Source organism: Henningerozyma blattae, chromosome 2, assembly GCF_000315915.1.
Source record: "Henningerozyma blattae CBS 6284 chromosome 2, complete genome".
In the NCBI taxonomy this organism is placed as follows: Eukaryota; Fungi; Ascomycota; class Saccharomycetes; order Saccharomycetales; family Saccharomycetaceae; genus Henningerozyma; species Henningerozyma blattae.
This window is the reverse complement of record NC_020186.1, coordinates 2,341,752-2,365,192: the sequence shown is the minus strand read 5'-3', so window position 1 is coordinate 2,365,192 and position 23,441 is coordinate 2,341,752. Positions and strand designations below refer to the sequence as shown.

At 31.2% G+C, this 23,441-nt stretch overlaps 9 protein-coding genes and 1 non-coding gene across 10 annotated transcripts; 5 read left to right on the top strand and 5 right to left on the bottom strand.

Annotated features, from left to right (window-relative positions):
* Positions 1–851: 851 nt before the first annotated feature.
* Positions 852–953, bottom strand: TBLA0Btrna20L. The gene is given in 2 exon segments: positions 852–896; positions 915–953. It is a non-coding gene; the product is annotated as a tRNA-Leu (tRNA).
* A 1,369-nt stretch (positions 954–2,322) lies between these two features.
* Positions 2,323–3,521, bottom strand: GTR2 (Gtr2p; the record flags this gene model as incomplete). Its single annotated transcript, XM_004179280.1, has 2 exons — positions 2,323–3,322; positions 3,427–3,521. The coding sequence occupies 2 exons, from the start codon at positions 3,519–3,521 to the stop codon at positions 2,323–2,325; spliced, it is 1,095 nt and encodes a 364-aa protein (XP_004179328.1).
* Positions 3,522–3,812: 291 nt separating this feature from the next.
* On the top strand, positions 3,813–4,649 carry TYW3 (tRNA methyltransferase TYW3; the record flags this gene model as incomplete). Its single annotated transcript, XM_004179279.1, has 1 exon — positions 3,813–4,649. One exon carries the CDS (start codon positions 3,813–3,815, stop codon positions 4,647–4,649), a length of 837 nt encoding a protein of 278 aa, XP_004179327.1.
* Positions 4,650–5,121: 472 nt separating this feature from the next.
* On the bottom strand, positions 5,122–7,302 carry TBLA0B09890 (uncharacterized protein; the record flags this gene model as incomplete). Its single annotated transcript, XM_004179278.1, has 1 exon — positions 5,122–7,302. One exon carries the CDS (start codon positions 7,300–7,302, stop codon positions 5,122–5,124), a length of 2,181 nt encoding a protein of 726 aa, XP_004179326.1.
* Positions 7,303–7,877: 575 nt separating this feature from the next.
* On the bottom strand, positions 7,878–9,083 carry RPT6 (proteasome regulatory particle base subunit RPT6; the record flags this gene model as incomplete). Its single annotated transcript, XM_004179277.1, has 1 exon — positions 7,878–9,083. One exon carries the CDS (start codon positions 9,081–9,083, stop codon positions 7,878–7,880), a length of 1,206 nt encoding a protein of 401 aa, XP_004179325.1.
* Positions 9,084–9,386: 303 nt separating this feature from the next.
* ALG13 (N-acetylglucosaminyldiphosphodolichol N-acetylglucosaminyltransferase catalytic subunit ALG13) lies at positions 9,387–10,049 on the top strand (the record flags this gene model as incomplete). Its single annotated transcript, XM_004179276.1, has 1 exon — positions 9,387–10,049. The coding sequence occupies one exon, from the start codon at positions 9,387–9,389 to the stop codon at positions 10,047–10,049; it is 663 nt and encodes a 220-aa protein (XP_004179324.1).
* Positions 10,050–10,139: 90 nt separating this feature from the next.
* RTS3 (Rts3p) lies at positions 10,140–11,183 on the top strand (the record flags this gene model as incomplete). The annotated part of the gene is made up of 1 exon (XM_004179275.1): positions 10,140–11,183. The coding sequence occupies one exon, from the start codon at positions 10,140–10,142 to the stop codon at positions 11,181–11,183; it is 1,044 nt and encodes a 347-aa protein (XP_004179323.1).
* A 683-nt stretch (positions 11,184–11,866) lies between these two features.
* TBLA0B09850 (beta strand repeat-containing protein) lies at positions 11,867–14,266 on the top strand (the record flags this gene model as incomplete). The annotated part of the gene is made up of 1 exon (XM_004179274.1): positions 11,867–14,266. One exon carries the CDS (start codon positions 11,867–11,869, stop codon positions 14,264–14,266), a length of 2,400 nt encoding a protein of 799 aa, XP_004179322.1.
* A 3,359-nt stretch (positions 14,267–17,625) lies between these two features.
* Positions 17,626–19,626, top strand: RIM8 (Rim8p; the record flags this gene model as incomplete). The annotated part of the gene is made up of 1 exon (XM_004179273.1): positions 17,626–19,626. One exon carries the CDS (start codon positions 17,626–17,628, stop codon positions 19,624–19,626), a length of 2,001 nt encoding a protein of 666 aa, XP_004179321.1.
* A 1,834-nt stretch (positions 19,627–21,460) lies between these two features.
* TBLA0B09830 (PEMT/PEM2 family methyltransferase) lies at positions 21,461–23,182 on the bottom strand (the record flags this gene model as incomplete). Its single annotated transcript, XM_004179272.1, has 1 exon — positions 21,461–23,182. One exon carries the CDS (start codon positions 23,180–23,182, stop codon positions 21,461–21,463), a length of 1,722 nt encoding a protein of 573 aa, XP_004179320.1.
* Positions 23,183–23,441: the final 259 nt, after the last annotated feature.

Genomic DNA, 23,441 nt, shown 5'->3' with positions numbered 1-23,441 from the left:
CAGTTTTATTTTTGTACAAGTTTTGGGGTGTCACGTGACTGGCGGCTTAATTATTTTTAATCGCTTTATTAATATTGCAAAGTATACACCACATAATAAATTCTTAAAAATTAATTTAATTAGGTAATTTAATATTAATTTCGTCATAATATAACTGTAATATAAAAATGACCAGCGGTCGAACTGTTCAAAATATTGTTGCTCATAGTTTAAATTCTTAGTTAAGTAATCTGTTTGAATAATTATTATATTATTATTATAAAAAAATCTCCTTGCTTCTTTCGAAAGGGAATATATAATATATACAGGATATACAATGAAACAGTTATAAACTTTTGGGATATTTTCGTGGTAATTTATACTCCAAAAAATGGACAGATCCACCATCAACGAATTGCTGGTCTGATACTAAAATGGAATCTATCACATCCTAACGCCCTCTTAATATTACCACCTGGGTGTTTTTAGTAGTAAGGCCACGTATGCTTAATGCATGTTGGATTATTTATTATATTAAGTTGTTATTAGTTGTTGTATAAAGCCACAATTACAACTAAATTCAAGCTTTATTAAATAGTAACACAAAACTACGACTATGACACATAATGCCACTGCTCTGACAAAAACATACAATTTAGAGATTATTTGGACGTGAAAAAAATTTTGAGGGTTTTATGTTTTTTATATTTGTTTATAATTTTAGATTAAGCAACTGTTTTTGAAGAATCTTGCTTAAGGTTAATAACAATGTCATATACTTCTATTATAAACAAAATATAAAAAATATAGAAAACATTTTCATCTAATTTGATAAGTGTTACCCGGATTTAAAAGAGATATTTTCCAAAAAATGAGAGATAAGGGATTCGAACCCTTGCATCCGAAGATATCAGAGAATTTAAGTTTTAGGGTCTACCTAAATCTGACGCCTTAAACCACTCGGCCAACCTCCCTAACTGTTTTAGTTGTTTGTTCTCGTAATAGCTCAAAGATGATATAAGTGAACATAGAATTTCCAATACTCCCGTTAATACTATAATGGTAGTCTTCAGTCTACCTTGCTGAAAAAAAATAATATTTTCACTTTACTTATTAACTATTGACGTACATTTTTATTTGCTTCATTCAGTTTTTCATGCTTAAGTTATTTATTAAGTTAAGGGTAATATTTTTTGAGGAGTTAAGCACATTTATTAATAAAGCTTATTTTAGACTATTATCTAAAGAACATTCATTAGAAAATAATTTAAATTTCTATAAAATCTTTCAAAAGGCTAATACAATTTACATCATTAAAATCTTTATACACAATTCCTGGTGATCTCAAAACTCAGTATACTTAGTGTCTTAAAGTATTCCATATACTGTTAGATTTATAAGTACAGATATTTGTTGTATTTTTTGAAAAATCTAACTGCATGGCTAAATTATCAACTTTAACCTTAAAAATAGTAAATTAAGCACTAAAGACAATTTATAACCTCCAACTATTAGAAGAAGATTATTCATTAATAAATTTTTTTACCAGGATATTAAATTTATGGAAATGGTGGAAAAGTAATATAACAATGAATACAAATAATGATAGTATTTTCTAAATATAAACTGTTTATTCTTTAATGTAAACTGTCTTTCTAATTTTGTAATTTCTACATAATAGTATCAATTTTATACTAAATAATCTATGGGCTTTAAACAAAGTAACAAGCAAATAATTGTTACTTATCTATTATTTTACTTGTGTGAAAAGTATTTCCTTTACGTGTCTTAAATACAAAATTGTAGATTAACCCGTTAGAACTAACAGTGAAATTAGATATTAAAGGTTCAATGTTTTTTATTTAAAAAGAAAGATAAAGAAAATCATTAAACTATTTATTATAAATTATATTTTCATATAAATCAATATTCGACATCCAGTATATATTAGCTCCCTTTTGGAAGAACAATTATTATCAAAAAAATTCTATTTTATCAACGTTATATATTGTGCTTTAAATGAATATTCAAATTATTACTGCCAAAAAAAAATGACACATACAATATCTTGACAGGAACGTTTTCTATCCAAATAATTACCAAAAGCAGAGCCGATTAATTTCAAAACACAAATTACTATGTCTATAACATTATATTTTTTCCCCACTTTAAAACATATATAATATATTTTGGATAACAATATACCTGAAACTCCATTTCAAATTCTTTATATCTACGACATTTTTAATCCTGATGAATAAAACCATATTACATCTTTATTCACTTACAATGAAATATGAGTTATCTATTAAAAAAAAATTAAAATTTTTTACTCAATTAATTCTATTCTATATTCTGTTTCACTGAGATATGAGAAGCTATTGGGGGTACTTTAGATTTGGCCCAAATTTCCTTAAGGCCTTGCTTATATATATCTACATTGTAGTCTGCCACCGTTATACAACTTTCCATATCTGTACCGTTGGATCTTATTAACGCAACTAGAGCCAGTCCCCTAATCATTTCTCTGAAATATATTATCACACCGTTTTCTAGTTGAGAAATATTTTTAAGCTCTGAAGATTCCACTGCTGATCGCTGTTCTTTTAGTTTACTATCTGTAATGGACATGTCTGATGTTGCATTTAAATTCTTGGGTATCTTATACAAATCGTACAAATCAATGGTTAAATCAACAAACTCAGCGCATAATTCGTATGTTTGAATATCGACAGGATTTGAATCTGTTGAAACATAAATTTTAGAATTAATATCGAACAAGAATGCCTTCTCAATTTTAGAGTGTTCAGTTAAATTGTCCAACATATTTTCCAAAAAAGATAGTTCAGGTATTAATTTTTGGACAATTCTTGAAAATGCTTCATATATTGAATGGTCAAAAATGGATGTTAAGTAAAACGAAACTTGAACACCATCCATCCCTAGCTCTAATAACTCTTCTCCGGTTCTCTGCATGATATCACGTTGTGCATCTATTTTGAATTCTTCACTTAACCCATCAACTTTATGTATCAAAACTTCAATATTTATTGATGGGTTCACTTTATATGCGTATTCCATAATTACTGCCAAATTTGCAATAGCACTCATATATTCGTCTTGAGCATCAATAACATATACCAGTGCACCCACACTTTTAAACAAATGTTCAGAGTCATAACTTGGCTCAAAATAATTTAGCTGGCCTGGCAATTCCATCACTGCTAGATCAATTAAAGTAGAGTAGTGCTCAACCGTTGGGTTAGATGTTGATTCCAAGTATAATGTATCTAAGGGTTGCATATTATGAAATACTACTTTGCAAATTGAAGATTTACCACCTCTGAAGATAAAAAAACAAAAACAAAATGAAATTTTTACATTTTAGTTAGTAAATTAATTGCTTTCTATTTTAAACAATAAGCATTCTATTTAAGAGATTCATACCTTCTAAGACCCATTAATAGAATCATAGCTTTTGAGTCTGATTCTAATGCGTTGGTTTTGACATTGTTAACAATATGTGAAACATGACCCTCCATATCTAAGATAAAAATGCAGTTTGGTGTTAGATGGTTATCTTGTAGAATATTTTAACTTCCATTAATATTTATTAGTGGAACTTTTTCCAAGGTTACAATTTATAGCCTTAATTTAATTTTTTTTTTGGCTTCGGACATTTTTCAGCAGTCATCGAATATGAATATTTTAAAAATTTGGTGCTTAGCATATTAAATTTATATCAATAAAACAATTTACTATTCTCAAGTTTTTCTCATTAAAATTGCCACCTTGAGCTCTAGACAAATTCTGTATTGTATTAATGATAAATAATGGGTCAGAATGCCTTTGATCAGAAGAAAAATGCAATTTTAGAAGAAATTAATTCAACTGATTTGGATTTATCACCAAAAGGAACTATAGATGAATTATGTCTACCTATTATGAAGCTAATTAATTCTCATAGAGATATGGTTACTACATCCTCATGCTCAGGGCGTTTAAGTGTATTTGTAGAAGGTAATAAAGTTCATAATAAAACAGTTAAAGTTGGTGGGAAAGGTGATGGTGGTAAATGGCTATTTGTCACACATAATCAAGATGAAGTGCTAGGATGGCTAAATAATCTGGAGAACAAAAATACTTATTTCCAGCCAATTTTAACTCCAAATTCAACTCCTGGGAGTGATGGTTCAACCAGGTTAATATTATATAAATACGAACCTTTCATTTTGCATGTGAAATGTAGGGATTTGGAAAGTGCATCTGCTTTATATAATGTTGCAATGAGTTGTGGGTTCCGCGAAAGTGGAATTGGATCTAATTTTATCGTTGCAATTAGAATTAATATCAAATTAGATGTTCCTATTGGTTATGTTGACGAAACCACAGATGCCTACAATTTACTTGTTCCGTTGACCTATATTGAATTATTAGATCAATTGACCTTTGTAAAGTTTGAGGATAATGCTAAGAAAATCCAATATTTATACAATAAAATTGAAAATGAGATTATTAATCATCCAATACAGAATGTTGCTACAACTCAAAAGAAAGAGGTAGAGACTAAAGAGGATAGAAGAATTAGAAAGAGAAAAGAAGGCTTGGAAAGACAACGAAGGGCTTTAGAGGAGAAACTTTTAAAGCAAGACACGGCTAATATAGTTTAAACGATATTTTCACTTTAGCATAGTTTTAAAATATAGAAATTTATAAATTTGTACTTTTTACCGTTAAGCTCAGTAATATAATTAATTTAGTATTTAAAATAATGGTAAATTTACAATATAGTGAGATAAATAACATACAGAAAATAAAAAGATACTATATATTTATATTAATAAATACAAAAAAATGTGAATGGTACATTGTATGTTGAAGAAGAAGTCGAAGTGGTGGATATGTTTCCAGTTAAGGATTCTATTAATGAAACAAAATAAAGATGAATGAAAAAAGAATAATGGTTGAAATAAAATCAAATAGTTATGGTATGAAAGAGTGCTTTATTTTTTTATTTCTTTTTTTATCTATTGGGAAAGCAAATAAAAACAAAATAAGGATTAATATAAATGATGCATACGAAATACTATTAATATATAAACTTGAATTCTTTTCAGTATTCCTAGTCTCTTATGAAGCCATTTATTCATCGTCATTATTATCCATTAATGCACTAAACATATTTGAAGAAGACATAGTAGGCCTTAATTCTTCTTTTTGGACTGGTTGTGGTCTTTGAGAGCGTCTAGAAGAGCCTGATCTTGTTGTTATGAAATCATCATGAGAGACTTTGACAGGCTCTCTTCTAGAAGAATTTCTAGTGCTATTATTATGACCTCTCCTGGAACTTTGTCTTGAACTAGATGCAGAAGCTTTCAATTGACGTCTTCTTTCTTCTTCTTCATGAATTTGTTGAATAGTCTTTGGACCTTCATCTTTCTTATCGTTGTTCCAATGTTTAACATCTCTTAATTCTATAACATCCAATAATTTGAAACTAATTCTTGAAGAAGTTTTATTTCCATCAATGATATTTTGTAATAACGCAAATAAACTATCGAATAAAGCAGATCCGTCTAAGGAGACTTGGCCAGCAGTGAATCTATCAGATTCAAATTGAGAGCCTACAGTATTCAATAATTCTACCACAGATTCTAAAGTTTCATCAGATGGATTATTATTTAAATCTTTCATTAATCTACGGAAACATTCAAACATCATTTTACCTGTTAATAAATTTAAACAATATAAGAAACCAATAAAACGTACCAAACCTAAACCTCTTCTCTTTGCGGCTGCAATTTGATAATATTCATCGGACATCATTTCAGGTTCCAATGGAGAACCATCTTCCTTTGTAGGTAATTTATCAGCCCAACCTTTTTCAAATTCAGTATGACATCTAACAACTAAATAGTGTAAAACTAATTTTGGACCAGTTTTACCTTCATTAGAGGTATCTTTAATCTCTGTATTCAATTCTTTTACGATTTTACCACATAATTGTGCATACATGGAAGACCAATGAGGTTCATCACACGCTTTACGGAAAACTTGTTCAATGACTAATTGTAAAGTTTCACCATTTTCTTCCCATTGTGATTGATTTGCAATAGCTAATAATTTGGCGGAAATTGGGTCAAATTTTTCTAAAGTTAATTTATTTAACAAAGATTTTGTATTTCTTTCTGCTTCTTCAGTGGTTAATAATTCAGTAACACCATCTGGAGCCATATTCTTTTCTGTTTGCTTCATTCTAGATTTCGGAACCCATCTATTAGCTGAAGGAACTAGAGGAGCCACCTCAACAGCTGAAGTTTCATCAGCAGTTTTTTCTTCGTTTTCCCTTTCACGATCTCTTCTTGAAGTATAAGATCTATTGGATCTTCTATCATCTCCACCCCTCTTTGATCTTCTTTTGGAACTATTCCTACCATCCATACTTCTCATAGAACCAGATCTTCTAAAATCAGAAGTGCTATTATTACGAGAATTGGCACCAAATCTATTACTATTATCTCTTGATCTATTTTGCTTATTTAAACCTGCTGGAATAACAATCTTTGCAGTATTTTCACTTGCCCATTCATTATCTAATGTAACATTCACTTTATCCTTAAATTGTAAAAGAAAAGCAGGACCATAAGTATATTTGATATGATCTTTTTTATATCTAACATCTGGATTTTCAATACCTTGTGGATAAGCAAAATTGAAAATATCATCAATTGGTTTTGCATTTTCTAAGAATTTTAATAGAGTGGTATAAGTAATAGAACCATCATCTAAAGGTTCTTGCTTTTTATCAATAGAACTAGTATCATCGGATGTAGAAGGATCATCAGCAGCAGATGGAATATCATCAGTAGAAGCAACAGCCTCTTCTGGAGAAGCTACTTGATTTTCCTGAGAAGTAGATTCATTTCCTGGAGCAGTTTTAGGATTTTCTTGAGGAGCTGCATCTTTTGACGAAGCTTGATCATTTTTAGTTAATAATTCAGTTTCCTTTTGTTTAATCAATTTTTTCAACTTTATCTTTTCCATAATAGACATTTGTTGGTTTAATTTTGGCAATAATTCTTCTAATGATAATGAAGATAAATCTGCAGCAGCAGCTTCCTTTTCCTTTTCAATGTCATTAGCTTTTTGGACTTCTTTTTCCTTTTCTAGCTCTTGAACCTTCTTAGCATCTTCTTCAGCTTTTTCCTTTAATTTTCTTTGTTCAATGGCAGCTTTTCTTAATTTACTTTGTTCTATAAAGTCTCTTCTAGTCTTTTCAGCTTGAGAGATATTAGTATCATCAGCAGTGGTTGTTGTATCCATTTTGATGGAGAGATATTAGGATGTCAATTGAGAGAGATCTTGGAATGTCAAGTGAGTTCCTAAAATGCCAGATGTAAATAATAAAGATTGAAGGAAGTTAATAATTTTTTAAAAAAAAACTGAAAATATTCAAGATTTGAAGAAAAATTGTGAATAGTTCAAAGCAAAATAAAATAAAAAAATACTAACTTAGTTCAATGACCATCAAAAAATTTTTTTACCTGTTTAGATTGTAAACTGAATATAGATCGATGAAGATGGATTGAATTTCGATTAAGTGAAAATAATAAAATTTAATTTGAAATGATGATTTTGTGAAAAAAAATTTTCATTTTCGTCTACATTTCGCGATGCCTTCATCACAAATTTTTCTTTAAAAAAAAAAAATTTTAAAAACGGAAAATTGATGTCACAAATTCAGTAAATGTCACAAAATGATGTTACAAAGCAATATTAATTATAAAACCAAAAAAAGAAAAAAAAAGAAAAACATACACACACGTTATAAATGTTATAGAATGTAAATTACAAATCGAGACATTCTTGTTGGCTGTCTTATTTGCTCTATTTTGAAACTATTTAAATAATTTAGCCACCGAAATAGCAGTTTCTTGATTTTTATTCATTACCTTAGCTACGGCTAATTCGAAATCTTCTTGAGTGACATGTATTCTTCTTTCTCTTAAAGCATACATCCCAGCTTCAGTACAAACACCTTTTACATCTGCTCCCGAACAACCGTTCATCTTTTCTGCAATCTTTCTTAAATTGATACCCCTTGTCAAATTCATTTTTCTAGAATGAATACGTAAGATTTCTGTTCTTGCAGCAACGGTAGGAGGAGGGAATTCAATCTTTCTATCGATTCTCCCAGGTCTTAGAAGAGCTGGATCCAGAATATCCAATCGATTTGTAGCCATGATAATTTTAATATTCTTGGAAGTTTCAAACCCGTCCAATTGATTTAATAATTCCAACATTGTTCTTTGTACTTCTGAATCTCCACCACCGGAACCACCTTCTACACGACTGGAACCAATAGAATCTATTTCATCCATAAATATGATGGAAGGAGCATGCTCTCTTGCCATGACGAATAATTCTCTAACCATTCTAGAACCCTCACCAATATATTTTTGAACTAATTCTGCACCTGAGACTCTTATAAATTTACAATCAGTATGATGAGCCACAGCTCTTGCTAATAAAGTTTTCCCAGTACCTGGTGGACCATAAAGAATGACCCCCTTTGGTTGCGCAATCCCTAAACTTTCAAACAATTCTGGATGTTTTACAGGTAATTCAATAACTTCTTTAATTTCTTTAATTTGTTTTGTAAGACCACCAACCATATCGTAAGTGGAATCTGGAACTTTTTCTACCATCATCAAAGAGACTAATGGATCTGATTTATTCTTCAACACTTTATGCAATAGATATGAATCACTTTTCAAACAAACTCTTTGAGAGGGCTTCAATTCTTTAATATTAATATCCTTGGCAACATCTACAATATATTTACCTTCCGGTTGAATTTTGACAAGAACTCTCTTATCAGAGATGATCTTGATAATTTCTCCCACATATGAACCAGGCTCTTGTAATAGACGTAATTCATCTCTAATGAAGCGCACTTTATCATTAAGTTGATTTCTTTGAGCTTCTAATCTACGTAGATTTTCAGTTTTAGCTCTAATTTGAAGTTCGATATCTTGAATTTTCTGTTCAAAATATGGCTTGATACCACTTTCATGATGGTTTATTTGTATAGCTGTGGCCATGGTGTATATATATGTGCTTGTGTAGGAATAATTGTTTCAGAGCCATATAAATATGCTTACCAAATATTTTTTACTAAAATATATATATACATATAATTGCAAATATAAGCTTATAGATCTATAGTATATATTTCCCTTTGCCACCCGATTTAAAAATTCATTACCCGGAGAACGAAAATCTATTCGGAAAATATATATAATAATTAAAAAAACCTGTTTGGTAATAATAATATTTAAAGGATAAGCATAATAATAAAAAAAAAGAGAAACAAGGCTATACATTTCTTTAAAATCAACCAAATAATGAAAACAGCGTTTGTTACATGTGGTGCTACTGCACCTTTTCCTCAATTAATTGATTCTGTACTGACAGATCACGTGCTAACTATTCTCAATAAAACTTGGGGAGTCCAACGAGTTGTAATACAGCATGGTGCACTTTATTCAGAGACTCAATTCAAGGATACAGTTTCAAAAGTCTTCCAAGACACTCAGTATACCTCTGCGAAAGATAATTCCGAATGTCGTGAACTTGGATGCCCTTCCCTCACGTCTGCGCACGTGACCACTACCGTCGGGAACTCTCTTTATCTGGTGGGCATCGCATATTCATCACAAGTTACAACAATTTTATCCAATGCAGATACAGTTGTAGCAATTGCACATGCTGGAACTGGCTCTATCCTTGATGCATTTGGTGCACAAGTACCACTTTGTGTTGTACCTAATCCTTATCTTCAAGATAATCACCAACAAGAAATTGCAATTAGATTATCTAAGATGAATCGTCTTACGGCTACAGAAAGACCCACTTCCAAAGACCTTGCCGTTGCTCTACTATCATTACATGATCACATGGTAAATGCATCCCACATGACTAAAGATGAGTCTTCACACGTGATACCACAGGCACTCCCGGGGCCGGCGGAGTTTTGCCGGCTGCTAGCTCAAACGGCCACGGAGTAAGTAGTTGTAGCCACGCCACCTTCGTTCCGTCGTATATAATAAGGCCTGCATGACACACTCCACGAAGTATATAAACCCAGCTACCACACGATGCTGTTCTTTTGGGCGGCACTACTAGGTGCCAAAGTCACCGGCGGCTATTTCTATATCCAAAAAAACACGCAAAAGAACGTGCTGAAGAGCGTGAGATTCGTAGAGAGCAACGTGAACGCCAGATCGACAAGTATTTCAAACGTAGGTTACGAGAGGAAGAACTCAAACAGCAGAAACACACCCACAACCGCAGAAATAATCACAAGCATAACCGTAAGCACGTGGCCAGTGACAAATCCAAGAATAAGGATTTCGAGGATACTCATAGTCTGTCCAGCTCAGAAACTCTTCGTGAAGATATATCATACTCTACAAGTTCGACGCACCATCCGTCCGAGTGCTCACGTCACGCACCTTATGACCCACAGCAGTACGCAGCACACCAGCTCTCCCACCCTGCCACAGACACGGCCGCAGCAGCGCCACGGCATCGCGACAGGCCACCCCCTACGCCTCGCCGCCAGGGGTCGCCCAGGTCCAACCCTAGGGCTGCCTCATGGGATCACACGCAGGATGCCACCAGGGTATCTCCAAGGCCATCTCCAAGGCCATCTCCAAGACATACTCAACCAAGAGTTTCCTCATTGCCTCCCCAACCTAGGGCTACAAGCCCGCATGTCCCGCGAAACATTGATTAATCAAATGGAAATGGAACAAGAATGCTTAATGATCAAATTATTGAAACAAATCCAATGCTTAGAAGTTGAAAATTTAATGATAAAAAGGCAATTGTATAAAGTACAAAAACCTCCTACAAAGGATCCTCATTTTATTCTGACTCATTCAAATTGGAAAAATACCCCTTCTATACGAAAAAATCGTAGTAATTTATCTAAAAATGTTACATATTCAAACACACCAAGATCGATCCAGTCAGACGGCTGCATTCAAAACACAAACATTATTGATCATAATTATAATGCTAATCACCCCAATAATAATAATAATAACAGTTACAAATCCCGTCGGAAGAATTCATTTTCTCCTTTGGAAGCTTCTCCAATTGAAGAAACTAATTTGAAAGAAAATTTAAAACTTTAAAATATTTATTGCATAATTGGGCGTATATACGGCATACTCCAATCATTTATACATAGTAATATATATATATATATATATATATATAACATCTTTGAAACATACCTCATAACTGAACGTTATTATTCTGTCATAACCTATTCTTACCTACTCTTGCAATTGCTCACCATTTTGAAATTTTCGCTCAAATTACGTGTGTAATTTACCATATTAGGCATATCCCTGATTTCCTTACTTTTCCATTACGTATCCGATTTCGTTTCGCATGTATTTTACCTATTTAGTCACTACATCATATATAAAAAAATATACCTAGAATTAAACCTCAAAATACAAAACAATTAGTTAAATATATTAAAACCATTTTTTATAAAATAAAAATGTCACAAACATGTCTGACACTTCTATTCCCAAGGAAACTACAGATCTTTTTGCCTTAAATACTCGCCCTAACACTCATCCCCATACACTCATCCCCATACACTCATCCTAACACCCATCCTCAAACACTCATCCTCAAACACTCATCCTCAAACACTCATCCTCAAAGACTTATCTTTAATTTTCCCCAACTTTGAGACTCATAGTCAAATGATACTTCACAATTTATATAAATACGGCAACCTCTTTCATTCCATAACCTTAATCATGTTACTCATCACAATACACCAATCCAATATTATAAGATGACAAATATATACCCTAAAATGAAATTATTATTACTCTTCACATTTTTAATCTTACAATTTTCTAATGCCTTAGATACTACTACTATTTCAAGAAAACAAGTGTTTACATCATATATCTGCCCTTCATGTGTTACAACAACAATACTTAATGAAGAACCTCGATTCACTTCTTCCCCCATACAAACAACTACAAGTACTATCATACAATGTACAAAGTTTGTTACAGAAACCGCTACTGTTACTACTGTTTATTCAAACTGTGCTACTCAAACAATTGGAAACACTTCTACATTTACATTTATAGAAAGTGCTTCAACTGTTACTGAACAAGGACCTACAGTTACGGTTACATTAAGTGCTTCCACAGTTACTGAACATGGCTCTACAACTACAGTTATAGAATCTGCATCTACAGTGACTCTAAGTGCTTCCACAGTCACTGAACAAGGACCTACAGTTACTGAACATGGCTCTACAACTACAGTTACAGAATCTGCATCTACAGTGACTCTATGTGCATCAACTGTTACTGAACAAGGGCCTACAGTTACATTGAGTGCTTCTACAGTTACCGAACATGGCTCTACAACTACAGTTACACAACCAGCCTCTACAGTGACTATGAGGGCATCAACTGTTACAGAACATGGTTCTACAACCATTATTACAAAGCCAGCTTCCACAGTAACTCTAAGTGTTCTAACTGCTACATTTACTCCTAGTGCATCAACAGTTACAGAGCATGGGTCTACAATTACAATCACAGAGCATGGTTCTACAACTACCGTTATTCCTAGCACATCCACAGTAACCCTCAGTGCACCCACAATTACCAAAAATGTAACTTTATCTCAAGAAACGAAAACAATGACTATTTTATCATCAATACCTCCAACGACAGTTACAATCAATTCTACTTTACTCCCAAAAACAGAAACAGTTACTTTGGAAACAACTTTACCGCCAATAACAATTACTGTTAACTCCACTTTATTACCAAACACAGAGACAGTTATTTTGAAAACAACTATCCCTCCAAGTACACAGATAATTACTGTTAACTCTTCTATTTATGAGACAATCACCGTTAATTCCTCTTTACCACCTGTCACCATCACAATCGATACTACACTTCCTCCAAGTACTCAAATAGTTACTATTAACTCTACTTTACCTCAAATCACTGAAACAGTTACTGTAAACTCTACTTTGCCACAAATAACCGAAACAGTTACCGTGAATTCCACTCTCACACCAAGTACTGAAACAATAACTGTTAATTCTTCAGTTCCTCCAGTTACTATCACAATAAATTCTACTCTTGAACCAAGTACCCAAACAGTTACAATAAACTCCTCTATCATCGAAACAGTTACAATAAACTCTTCTATCATTGAAACAGTTACAATGAATTCCTCTATTACCAAGATAGTTACAGTAAAATCTTCAGTTCCACCCGTCACCATCACTGTTAACCCCACATTCAATCCAAATACTCAAACAGTCACGGTAAACTCCACCTTGGCACCAAGTACTAAAATTATTACAGTCAACTCTTCAGTTCTACCTGTCACTGTTACTCTCAACTCCTCAATTATTGAAACAAAAACAATCATTTCGACTACTACTTTGTCTGATCATGTTCAATACATTAATAATACAATTACAATTACAGCAGATGGCTCTTGTGCTATACCAACAACAACAACCGAGGAAATTTCAATTTTGGAAAAAACAGTAGTTACTACAATTCCAACTTTCATTATTGAATCAAATAACATAACAAATACAATTTCTAAAACCACTGAAATAATTTCCACCAATATTATTTCTTCTACCTTTACGATAAATACAGTTGTTACGAATACTATTCCAACCACAGAGATTCAAAAACAATTTTCTACTATAATTTACAATAGTACCAATACTATAACCACATTCCAAACTGTTGAGACTATTGTTCCTATAACCTCTGAACTAATTATCTCAACGACTCAACAACTTCCAAATAATCCATCTCAGTATACAACTATACTTGCTACTATTCCAACTACTTTCGATACAACTAATACAATAACTCACGACGTAACTAGTTGCGAAGTTATTCCACGAACATCAACATATACAAATATAGTTACTTCTATCGCATCACTTACAAACACTACAGCCCAACCTGATCTACCTTCTTCAATAGATGCCATTTCTAAACCAGAACCAACATCTACTATAACTGAAACATTACCAACTATTGTTGAACAAGTTTCATTCTCAACATTATCTAGCTCCTCCATTCCAACTCATTCTTACCCAGTAACAGTGTCACAATTTGAAGGCAGCGCTTCTCACATTAAGGGTTCGTTTGCTTTGATTCTATTAGCCTTGATTGCATTTTTTTAAAGCTACGAATTGATAGACACTATACTAATTATCTTTGTTTTATTACATTTCTTCATTTGACTTTCCTATTTTTACTCTTAAGCTCCACTCTGATGTTATTCTGTTCCTTTATTTTTCTTTTATATCCCAGCAACTTCAAGAATTTTTTACAAAAAAAAAAAATTAATACTAAAATTAAATACCATGCATATACAATTCAATACTGTATAATATATATCCACATTTTTTTGTTTATCAAACGTTTATATTCTTTTTTATCTACATACCACATTACTATTTATTCAAATCTAATTATATTCTTAATTTTTTCATGATGATTTTACAAAGGTTTAACAAATTTACAGGATTATTTTCATGAGCTTGATCCATCGCAAAGCTCTTCATCCCGCGACTAACTTAAGAATAAGAGCTAAATAAAGTCGTAAATGAATGGAAAATCTCTGTACACTGTCAAAAAAAAATACTGTACTTAACAAAATTACAAAAAATAGAAACACATCGATGGTTAACTAATAAATATCAAGGTTTCCAACTTTAACAAAAACAGAATTTCATATATTTAAAAATATAATACTAAAATATTGCAACGACACGATATTCTTAGTTAAACATATACCAACCTATTCCGTTGGATTAAATTATTTGGATTAATGGAAATCAAGAAATAATTATAAGCAATGCTAATGTGACAATTATGCCAATTTTAATATTCATCAACAGAAAGGCAAGTAGTACTTGATGCTGCCCAATTATAAAGAAGCAAAATAATAAGAGCCAATCATCATAGAATGCTTAAGATAAAGAGAAATTCCAAAAGTGAATAATCATGATGCCATCATAGATTCGGTTTCATAAACCTTATCAGATAATCCAACGGGTAGCAGAATTCTCTCCCTAGATAATCAGCTAGCAGAGCAAATTTCTCTTCGGAAAAACCTTTTCATTGGATAAAACCCTTCATTAATTCAGCCAATGAAGGCCAACATTAATGACAAGATAATTCTATTAATCAATTAACTAATAAAAAATCAAAAATCAAATAAAAAAAAATAAATAAAAAAAAAAAAGAAAACTAAATTCTATCAAACATTTTATTAACCTTGTTTAGCATGCTTAACAAAAAAAAGGTTACATAATTCTCAAATTGAATTCATGATCAGCTGCATTAAGAAGTCTCAAATACCAGCCTAAGGTAAATAATACTAAACAGTGTCTATCTCCAAGGAATATTTAGTGATTACTCGATTTTTACCTTTTTAGGATAAAAGTGAGACAGTTTGGAAAAGGCATTCCAAGAATTTCGTAATGAAATTAATCTTATTTATTTCTAATTTTAATTTTCAGTCTTGGCTAGAAGAAATAGAATGTTCTTGGTCCATCCCACGGATTCTAAACAAAATTGTTCAGTAACAATGGAAACATGAACCAAAAAATAGAGCAAAAAGTTTTCAATTCCTAAAAGAGTAACATATTCAAGAGGTCCTCCAAAGAAAATACATATACTGAAATCGCGACGGCCGGACTACACTGCTCCAGCCATAACGACAGAGTTTCTTCTATTCCACGAAATGGTACTATCGTATTTAGAAATAGAAACCTTTGCTAAAGAACAGTCTAGCCATCAATAGGACATACCCTCTCCTTCTTCTCATACTTGTGGGTGAAATTAAAAAGAGAAGATACGATCTTTTTTCGTCTACAAACCATTAAAACTTAAGCATCAAAAAATAAAAAAAAATAAAATAAAATACCTTCTCTATTGTCTTCTAATGTTTAAGTCAATACCTATTTGGTATGCAGTTGTCCAGAAACTTACATTATCAGTGAAATTTTCAATTACAGACAAAAACAACGACAAAAGTATTTTAGCGCATTCTGAAATGAAAAAAATAAGAAACCACGGGTCAGATGCCGCAGTCCCGAAAAGCCTTTGAAAAACTCGTGTGCCACGTTCTTCCTGTTCAAGACATCGATCATGACAGGAACATTGGAAATTGGAAAATTTTCGAGTTGGAATATTTTTACTGGTGGAAACACATCAAGAATACTGTATAGGTAAGGAATTCGTACTAGTAATCGGTCTTAGGATGTTTTGAACGATTCTCAAAGAAAGTGGAGAAGAACATTGACAAGTTAGAGCTACAGGTAAACTAGGAGTTGACAAGTGGTAAACTTTTAGAAACTTTCCACACGGACACCTGCCAAGATCAGTATGAGGGTATCACTCAGAATGTATCGAATAGCTGCCTTATTGGACCTGCCTTGTTTTCACCGCTTCGTTTTGGTATGAAATACAATACAAGTTATTTTTTCATTCAAATCAGTATCTGCCTTTCTTTAAACAGTTTATTGGAATTGAACATGGACGGAAGTTGCGGGAGATGTACAAAAAATTTAACTTACCAATTTCAGACATGCTACGGGTTTACTTCGATTCTTAGGGTTACTAACGGCTTTGTTAGCGACAGTGGCCGTTTTAGTCTATCGTGGGAATGGTTGCATCGTAGTTGCCAAGAAATTGGTGACAATTACGACGAACGTTAATTGAGATCCATCCACAGTTTGTAGGAAAATGCCAAGCAAGTACATGCAGTAACTGGTAGTGAACAAGTGCATCAAATTGTAGCTTGTAGACCAAGGTAGTTAGAACACCTAGGCACCTCATTTGGAAAGTAGCAATCCACTGCTTAAATAAAATTCTTGCTATATTTACAGTCTTTCTGCTTATTTTGTTGATCGTGTTTGTACACTGTAATTTGATATATGTATATGACAAAGCAGGGCAGTTCAAAAAAAAAGATAAAATATTCTAATATATAATAGCATAGTCAAATTTAAGCCTTCGGCCCATTTTGCCTATTTTCTAGCAATCTTTGTCTTTTCATTTTATTTGAAGCACCTATTGAACAGACTTTTCTCCTATTTTTTTTTGTTCTTGGTTTATTTTTTTAACAATCAAGGATTTATAACATTGAGCTATTCATTTTAAAAGCCTAATCATTAAGTAACATCCGGTTACGCTCCTGAGGTATTCATTTTACTAGAAGCTTTATCAACCGTGGATATATTTCATTATCTGCCGATCATATTCCAATAACTATTTTCTTTTATCTATTGCTATATTATATTTAACTGGCTAGACTCAAACAGTACTTCCTCAACATAAGCAATATTATTTTCATCATTCATATTTAGTATTCAATTGATTTTTTTAGCACTTGCAAAATTTGTACCTTATAGACCTAATATTTTACGTTTTCTATTGAATAATAAAACAACAACTATCATCAAAAAATAAAACAAAAACACACAAACCCATTGCATATTTTAATGACAAAAGCAAAAATAAATTATTATAAATGAGATTATTCAAATTTAAAAAATCCATATCTACCAATAATGAAAGTAATACTACTACTCAATCTATCAAATCAAAACCTAAATTAGTTTCAATATACCCAACGTCAATCAGTAGCAATAGTAGTAGCATTTCAAATAATTCTATTAAAAAACTATCAACATCTATAAAGAACTTTAATATTGAATTACATGAACCACGCAGTGTTTATAAGACAGGCGACTATTTGAATGGTGAAGCTGTCTTGAAAATCACTAGTGATACTGTCAATATTGCATTAAGATTATCATTAATATGCGAATTGAAAGTAAAGGCCGGTAATACTGCAGCTTCCAGAACACAAATATCAGAAACTCTATTAAACAATGAAGCTTTGTTATATGGTGAAGATTATAAACATTTAATAGCTACTGATTCATTTTATAAAAATGAAATAATAAATGGTCTTACTAAAGGTGAACATAGATTCCCATTTAAAGTTAAAATCCCAGTTGGGAAAAATCCTATTAGTTCAATAAATTTTGAAAGAGGCTCAATATCATATAGATTAGAATGCTCATTTGAATCAATAAATGAATTTCAAAAAGAAAAACCAATAATAAAATGCCAAAAAGATTTTTTAGTTGTTGCACCTTTAGATGTTAGCACTTTAAATGAAGGAAGGAAAAAAACTGTAGTATTACAATCTGCAGCTATTCCACCATTACGTCATAGTAACCAAAATAATTCCGTAAATGGTAGTTATAATAACAATAGTAATAGTTCGCACTCTAATAGTTTATCGACAAAACAAGTTGATGATGGTACATCTTCCTTTATTACGAAAATTACTAATAATTCTTCAAGTACAACCTCTTCAAACAATTCCTCAAATAAATCTATTAATTCTGAGAAAAAAGTAGTTATTTCAGTTAATTTACCTCATTCAGGTTTTACAATTGGTGAAATAATACCCATTAAAGTCTCAATTAATCATTATAAAGAATTTTCACATCCAGCAAGTTTAATAACAACTCTTGTTAGAATTTGTAGAGTCAATGGTAGTGGTGATGATCAATTAAATGAAACTTTTAGAAAAGATATATGCCAAAGCGTTTCCCCAGTTTATATTGATCCTGTGACATTAGATTGTAATTTAATTGTTTATTTAAAAGTTCCATTAGATGCATTTGCTACATTTACAGCAGTTCAAAAATATTTTTCATTCCAATATTATGTTGAAGTTATGGTAAATTTATCACAAAAAAATATTATTTATACAGAATCTAATAGAATAATTGGTAAACCAAATGAAAATAATCAATCTAATGAATTAATATTCCAAAGACTAGAAGATAATATGAATCATTTACAAAGGAATTTTTTCAATAAAATGAATCAAAATGCAATAATGAATGATCATGATGATATTGAATCCAATATTCTTTATCATGATATGGTTAATGTTGATAAATTGAAAAGATTAAGAAATGTCACAGGTATGTCAATTGAAGTAATTATTGGCACAACTAGAAACAAGACTATTGACCATGAAATTGAATCAAATAATCAAACTATTAAAGATTATGATATTCAGGATGGCAATTCAACTCATACAACTACATCAAACAAATATATTGGGAATTCTATATCACTTGAAAATACTCTATCTAATGGAAGTAACATTAATAACACTAGTTCATTGATTCAAAACCCCGAGCCACCTCCTGAATTATCTAATCCATCATCAATTATTCAACAATTACCGATTCATTTACAACAACAATATCAAGATTATCTACAATCATATGTTGCTAATGAATCCTCATCCATCAATAATTCCCAAGCAACTCAAGCTTTGCAATTAAACGCATGGTTATCATCTATACATTTACAAGCATTGAACAATCCAGTTCCAAAATATACACCAAATAACGAAATTAATATAACAGAAGACAAAAATGAGTTGGAACAGACAAGATTAAAAGAAATGGAAAGTGATCCACCACTTGCAGATTATTGAAATAAAAACAAAACAAAACATTACAAAGGATAAATTAATTTTCTGTTAAATTTACTGCCATTCATTTTATAAATCGAATCCATATTGTTTTACTTCAAGTAGCATTCTTCAACACTAACATAAGCACCATTGATGCTTATCGTAGGGTGTCAGCCAGCATCTATATATCATATTTTTCTTAATTAACTGCATATATGACGTTATATTTTAATAATCATATCATATACATAATAAATAATACTTATTCCAATAATATACTGACTTATTACAAGATACTTCTAAGGTGTATATACGTTTCATCTAAGTATTATTATCATTGCCACCATTATTAGTATTTTTTGCACCTCATTAATAAAAATGGTAGTACTTACTTTTTTATTTTAATTGTTATTTTTTTCTGTTGAAAATAGTATTTTTCTAAAAAATGGTCCTATACGGGGAGGCAATAATTTATTTTTGAAACCCCACTTTTCCATTTAGATTAATAATTGGAGAATTAAAACAAGTTTCATATCTTACTGTTCAAGACCATACTACTATAAAAGAATTTGTAGGCAAATATACTATAATTAATTAATAATGTAGAACAAACGGATCCCGTAGAAACCAGTTTCCTATGAAATATTTTTTTATTGTGTGTACTCCTTTATTTTTTCTTTTTATCGCAAGAATTAAGGCCATTCATATTCCAAATTGGATATGTATTCCAAATATCTTTTGATACTTGAAATAGCACCAAGACTACCAAATATGTAGTGTTATTTTTATCTCTTTTAGACTATCTCTAACGAGATTAGACTACTGAGAAAAGTGCGTAGAGCTTGCACAAACGATATTTTCTATTCAAGAATTGAAATAAAAAAATAAAAAACTGTAATATCAACTATTATACTGTTCAAAAATTTTTATCAAAGAAGAATAATATGAAGCAGTAATGCCCTTTAGAAACAGAAAAAAATGTGACAAAACATGAAGTCATAAATCGAAGCTAACCCAAAATTCAATTTTACACTACGCTATTTCTTGAAGCAACAAGCTTACGTATCAATAAAAAACAACCTAATTTTTCAATTGAAACAACGACAAATTAAAAAAAAATTATTGTTGAGAATTAGACTAGCGCAATATTCCAATAAAAGCAAGGTTTATCCCTTACTAGCGCAGGAAATATATTGAATTAAATTAGGAAATATTTGAAATTTTGACAACCCGGGCGACGCGAGAATTTATTAGAAATCACTACGAGGATTTGATAGTGAATTCTTTTAAAGAATCTATATTTTTTTGTTACTTGTTTTGATTCTTTCAGTTTCTTGGCAAGCGTTGAATATTCTATTTGCATATAATAGGAACCAATTGGAATGCATAAATTAGCCACATAATATTGAGTATATCCGGCGGATATAAAAATGTTGATAATATTATTCCGACGGTTAAATTTGCCGCTTCAAATGCTAAAAAACAATAAAGGCAAGGAGTACCTGTAAATATTGTTGTATAAACACAGTAATCTGTACTGATTAATTTAGTATTATTACATTAGAGATAATTTAGAAGTATAAATAGAAAAATGATAATTATATATATATAAGTTAACAATAGTAGATGTTTTATAATTTATATATCTTGTTTTTATTTTTGGAATGAAGTATCGTAACATTATAATGAATATGAAAAAAAATAGTTGAAGTGAAAAATTGATAAAAAAAAAAAGACGTAGTGTGTAAATGTATAATATTAATTCCAAATTCTTATAAATGTTTGATGATGATGAAAATGACAATTAATCACCATTTTCATGAAATCTTGTCTTGATTTATTTTTTTATTCTATTTCATTGAATTAAACCTTGAATCCATCTTACAGGCTTTGAACTCATGATAGTACTTTCTACACCTGCAACATGATCCTTTGAATCATTATACACTTTATGGACATGAGGTTTTTCAATGAATTTGACAGCAATAATTTCAATTATGGTCCAAAGGGAAGCTAATAAGATATTTGAATATTGGAAATTTGAAACCAAAACGGTACCCCAAATCCCAGCAAGACCTAAGATAGCTTGTGGGTTATTTAAGTAACGATAAATACCTTGGTATGATAATTTTTTAGGTAATTCGACATCCAATAAGAAGAAATCACCGTAGAAATAACCGAAATTGGCCAAGACATCTCTAATCTCCGAATTTGACCAAATTTGTAAAGCAATACCTAAAAATCCAAATATAGTTTGATTATAATTCAAAGTGTTTGAATCGTATAAGGAAGTTAAAGATTTTAATGTGACCATTGCTAATAAAGTATTTGAAATAGTTAAAGTGAAATTATAGATGAATTGCCAATGCTGATAAGCCAAGACAGCAGGAGGGATTTTAGAATTTAGATGTCTCCAATGGAAGATTGAAGTGAACCATTTTTCAGTGGATTGTTTGTATAAGATTAAAGCACAAATAGAAGACAAAGAGAATTTGACCATAAAAGTGGTAAAAGTCAAAGTTTCCAAAGATGGGTTAAAATTGAAATACCAAACAAAAATGGAAATAAAGACAGTCAAAGTGAATAAATCAGTAACACGAGTGAATTTGAAATTTTTGAAACCCAAACCTGTGGAGATTAAGGGCTTATTTGGGGATGATGAAGAAGTGGAATTTTCAATCAATTGATCAATTTTATTATAAGCCAAGGAAGTGCTTGATTGATTAGAAGCACCATAAGTTCTTTCAATATGAGGGTTTTCGACGTATTTCAAGAAAAGTAATTGCAATAGATGGCCAAAGATGGAAACCAAGAGGACATTATAATCACCTGTGATCAAGGATGCTGCGTAATAACCAATATAACCAATAGAATACATTGGATGTGGTGAAACGTTAAAGACACCATCAAAAGTTAATTCTGAATCCTGCAAGAAGAAGAAATCACCCCAATACCAAGCATAATCCTTGACGACACGATGAGCATCTGTTTTAACCCAAACGTTCAAAAGAATCATCATTACACCCATGATGGTGGTTGGGGAAGTCCAAGCAGTAGTGGATGGTAGACATAAGTATGTGTAGATACAATAAGTGGTGAAATCTTGCATCAAGATCAAATCAACAACTTGACGGAAAACAAGCCAAGTATTAAGTTCTGCAGGTTGAGCTTCCATTAGATAACTATCTGGCATCTTGGAACGGATTTCATATTGAACAAAACGAGCCAAAGTAGAGGAAGATTTAGAAGGATCAAATAAATGATTTCTTTCGGAATAGTTAGAAAATGTTTCATAATGAGATTGATAATGTAAAATGGCCCCTATACCAAAATTATAAGCAAATCTCCAGAAGATATATTGAAGAAGGAATAGAATTTTGATAGTATCTAATGAAATAGAAGTGTATTTCAAAAGACCATACATCAAAACAAGGTCCAAAGCTAAAGATAGAAAAATGATTTTTTCTAAAAACGATTTTTTCAATGAAGGATCAAATAATGATCTCACCATATCATGTGTAACAGGTGGGACGAAAGTTTTCCCTGTAGATCTAGTTCTTGCTTTAGGGCTTACCATAGTGAAAGATTTTGATATTGTCTTAGTTTTCTCTGTTTTATTCTTGTTTAAAATATTTAAATAATTTTACTATCCGTAGGTTGAGCTAGGATCAGTAAAAAATTTATCGGACTAAATAACAACAGAAGGGGGGCTTCTTAATCTAGTTGAATACCGTTAATCTAGTTGAATATATTAGGTGGTTTGATTAAATTTTTTAAAAAAAAAAATTATTAAAATAATAATAATATAATATAAGTTTTTTTATTTTTCCATAATT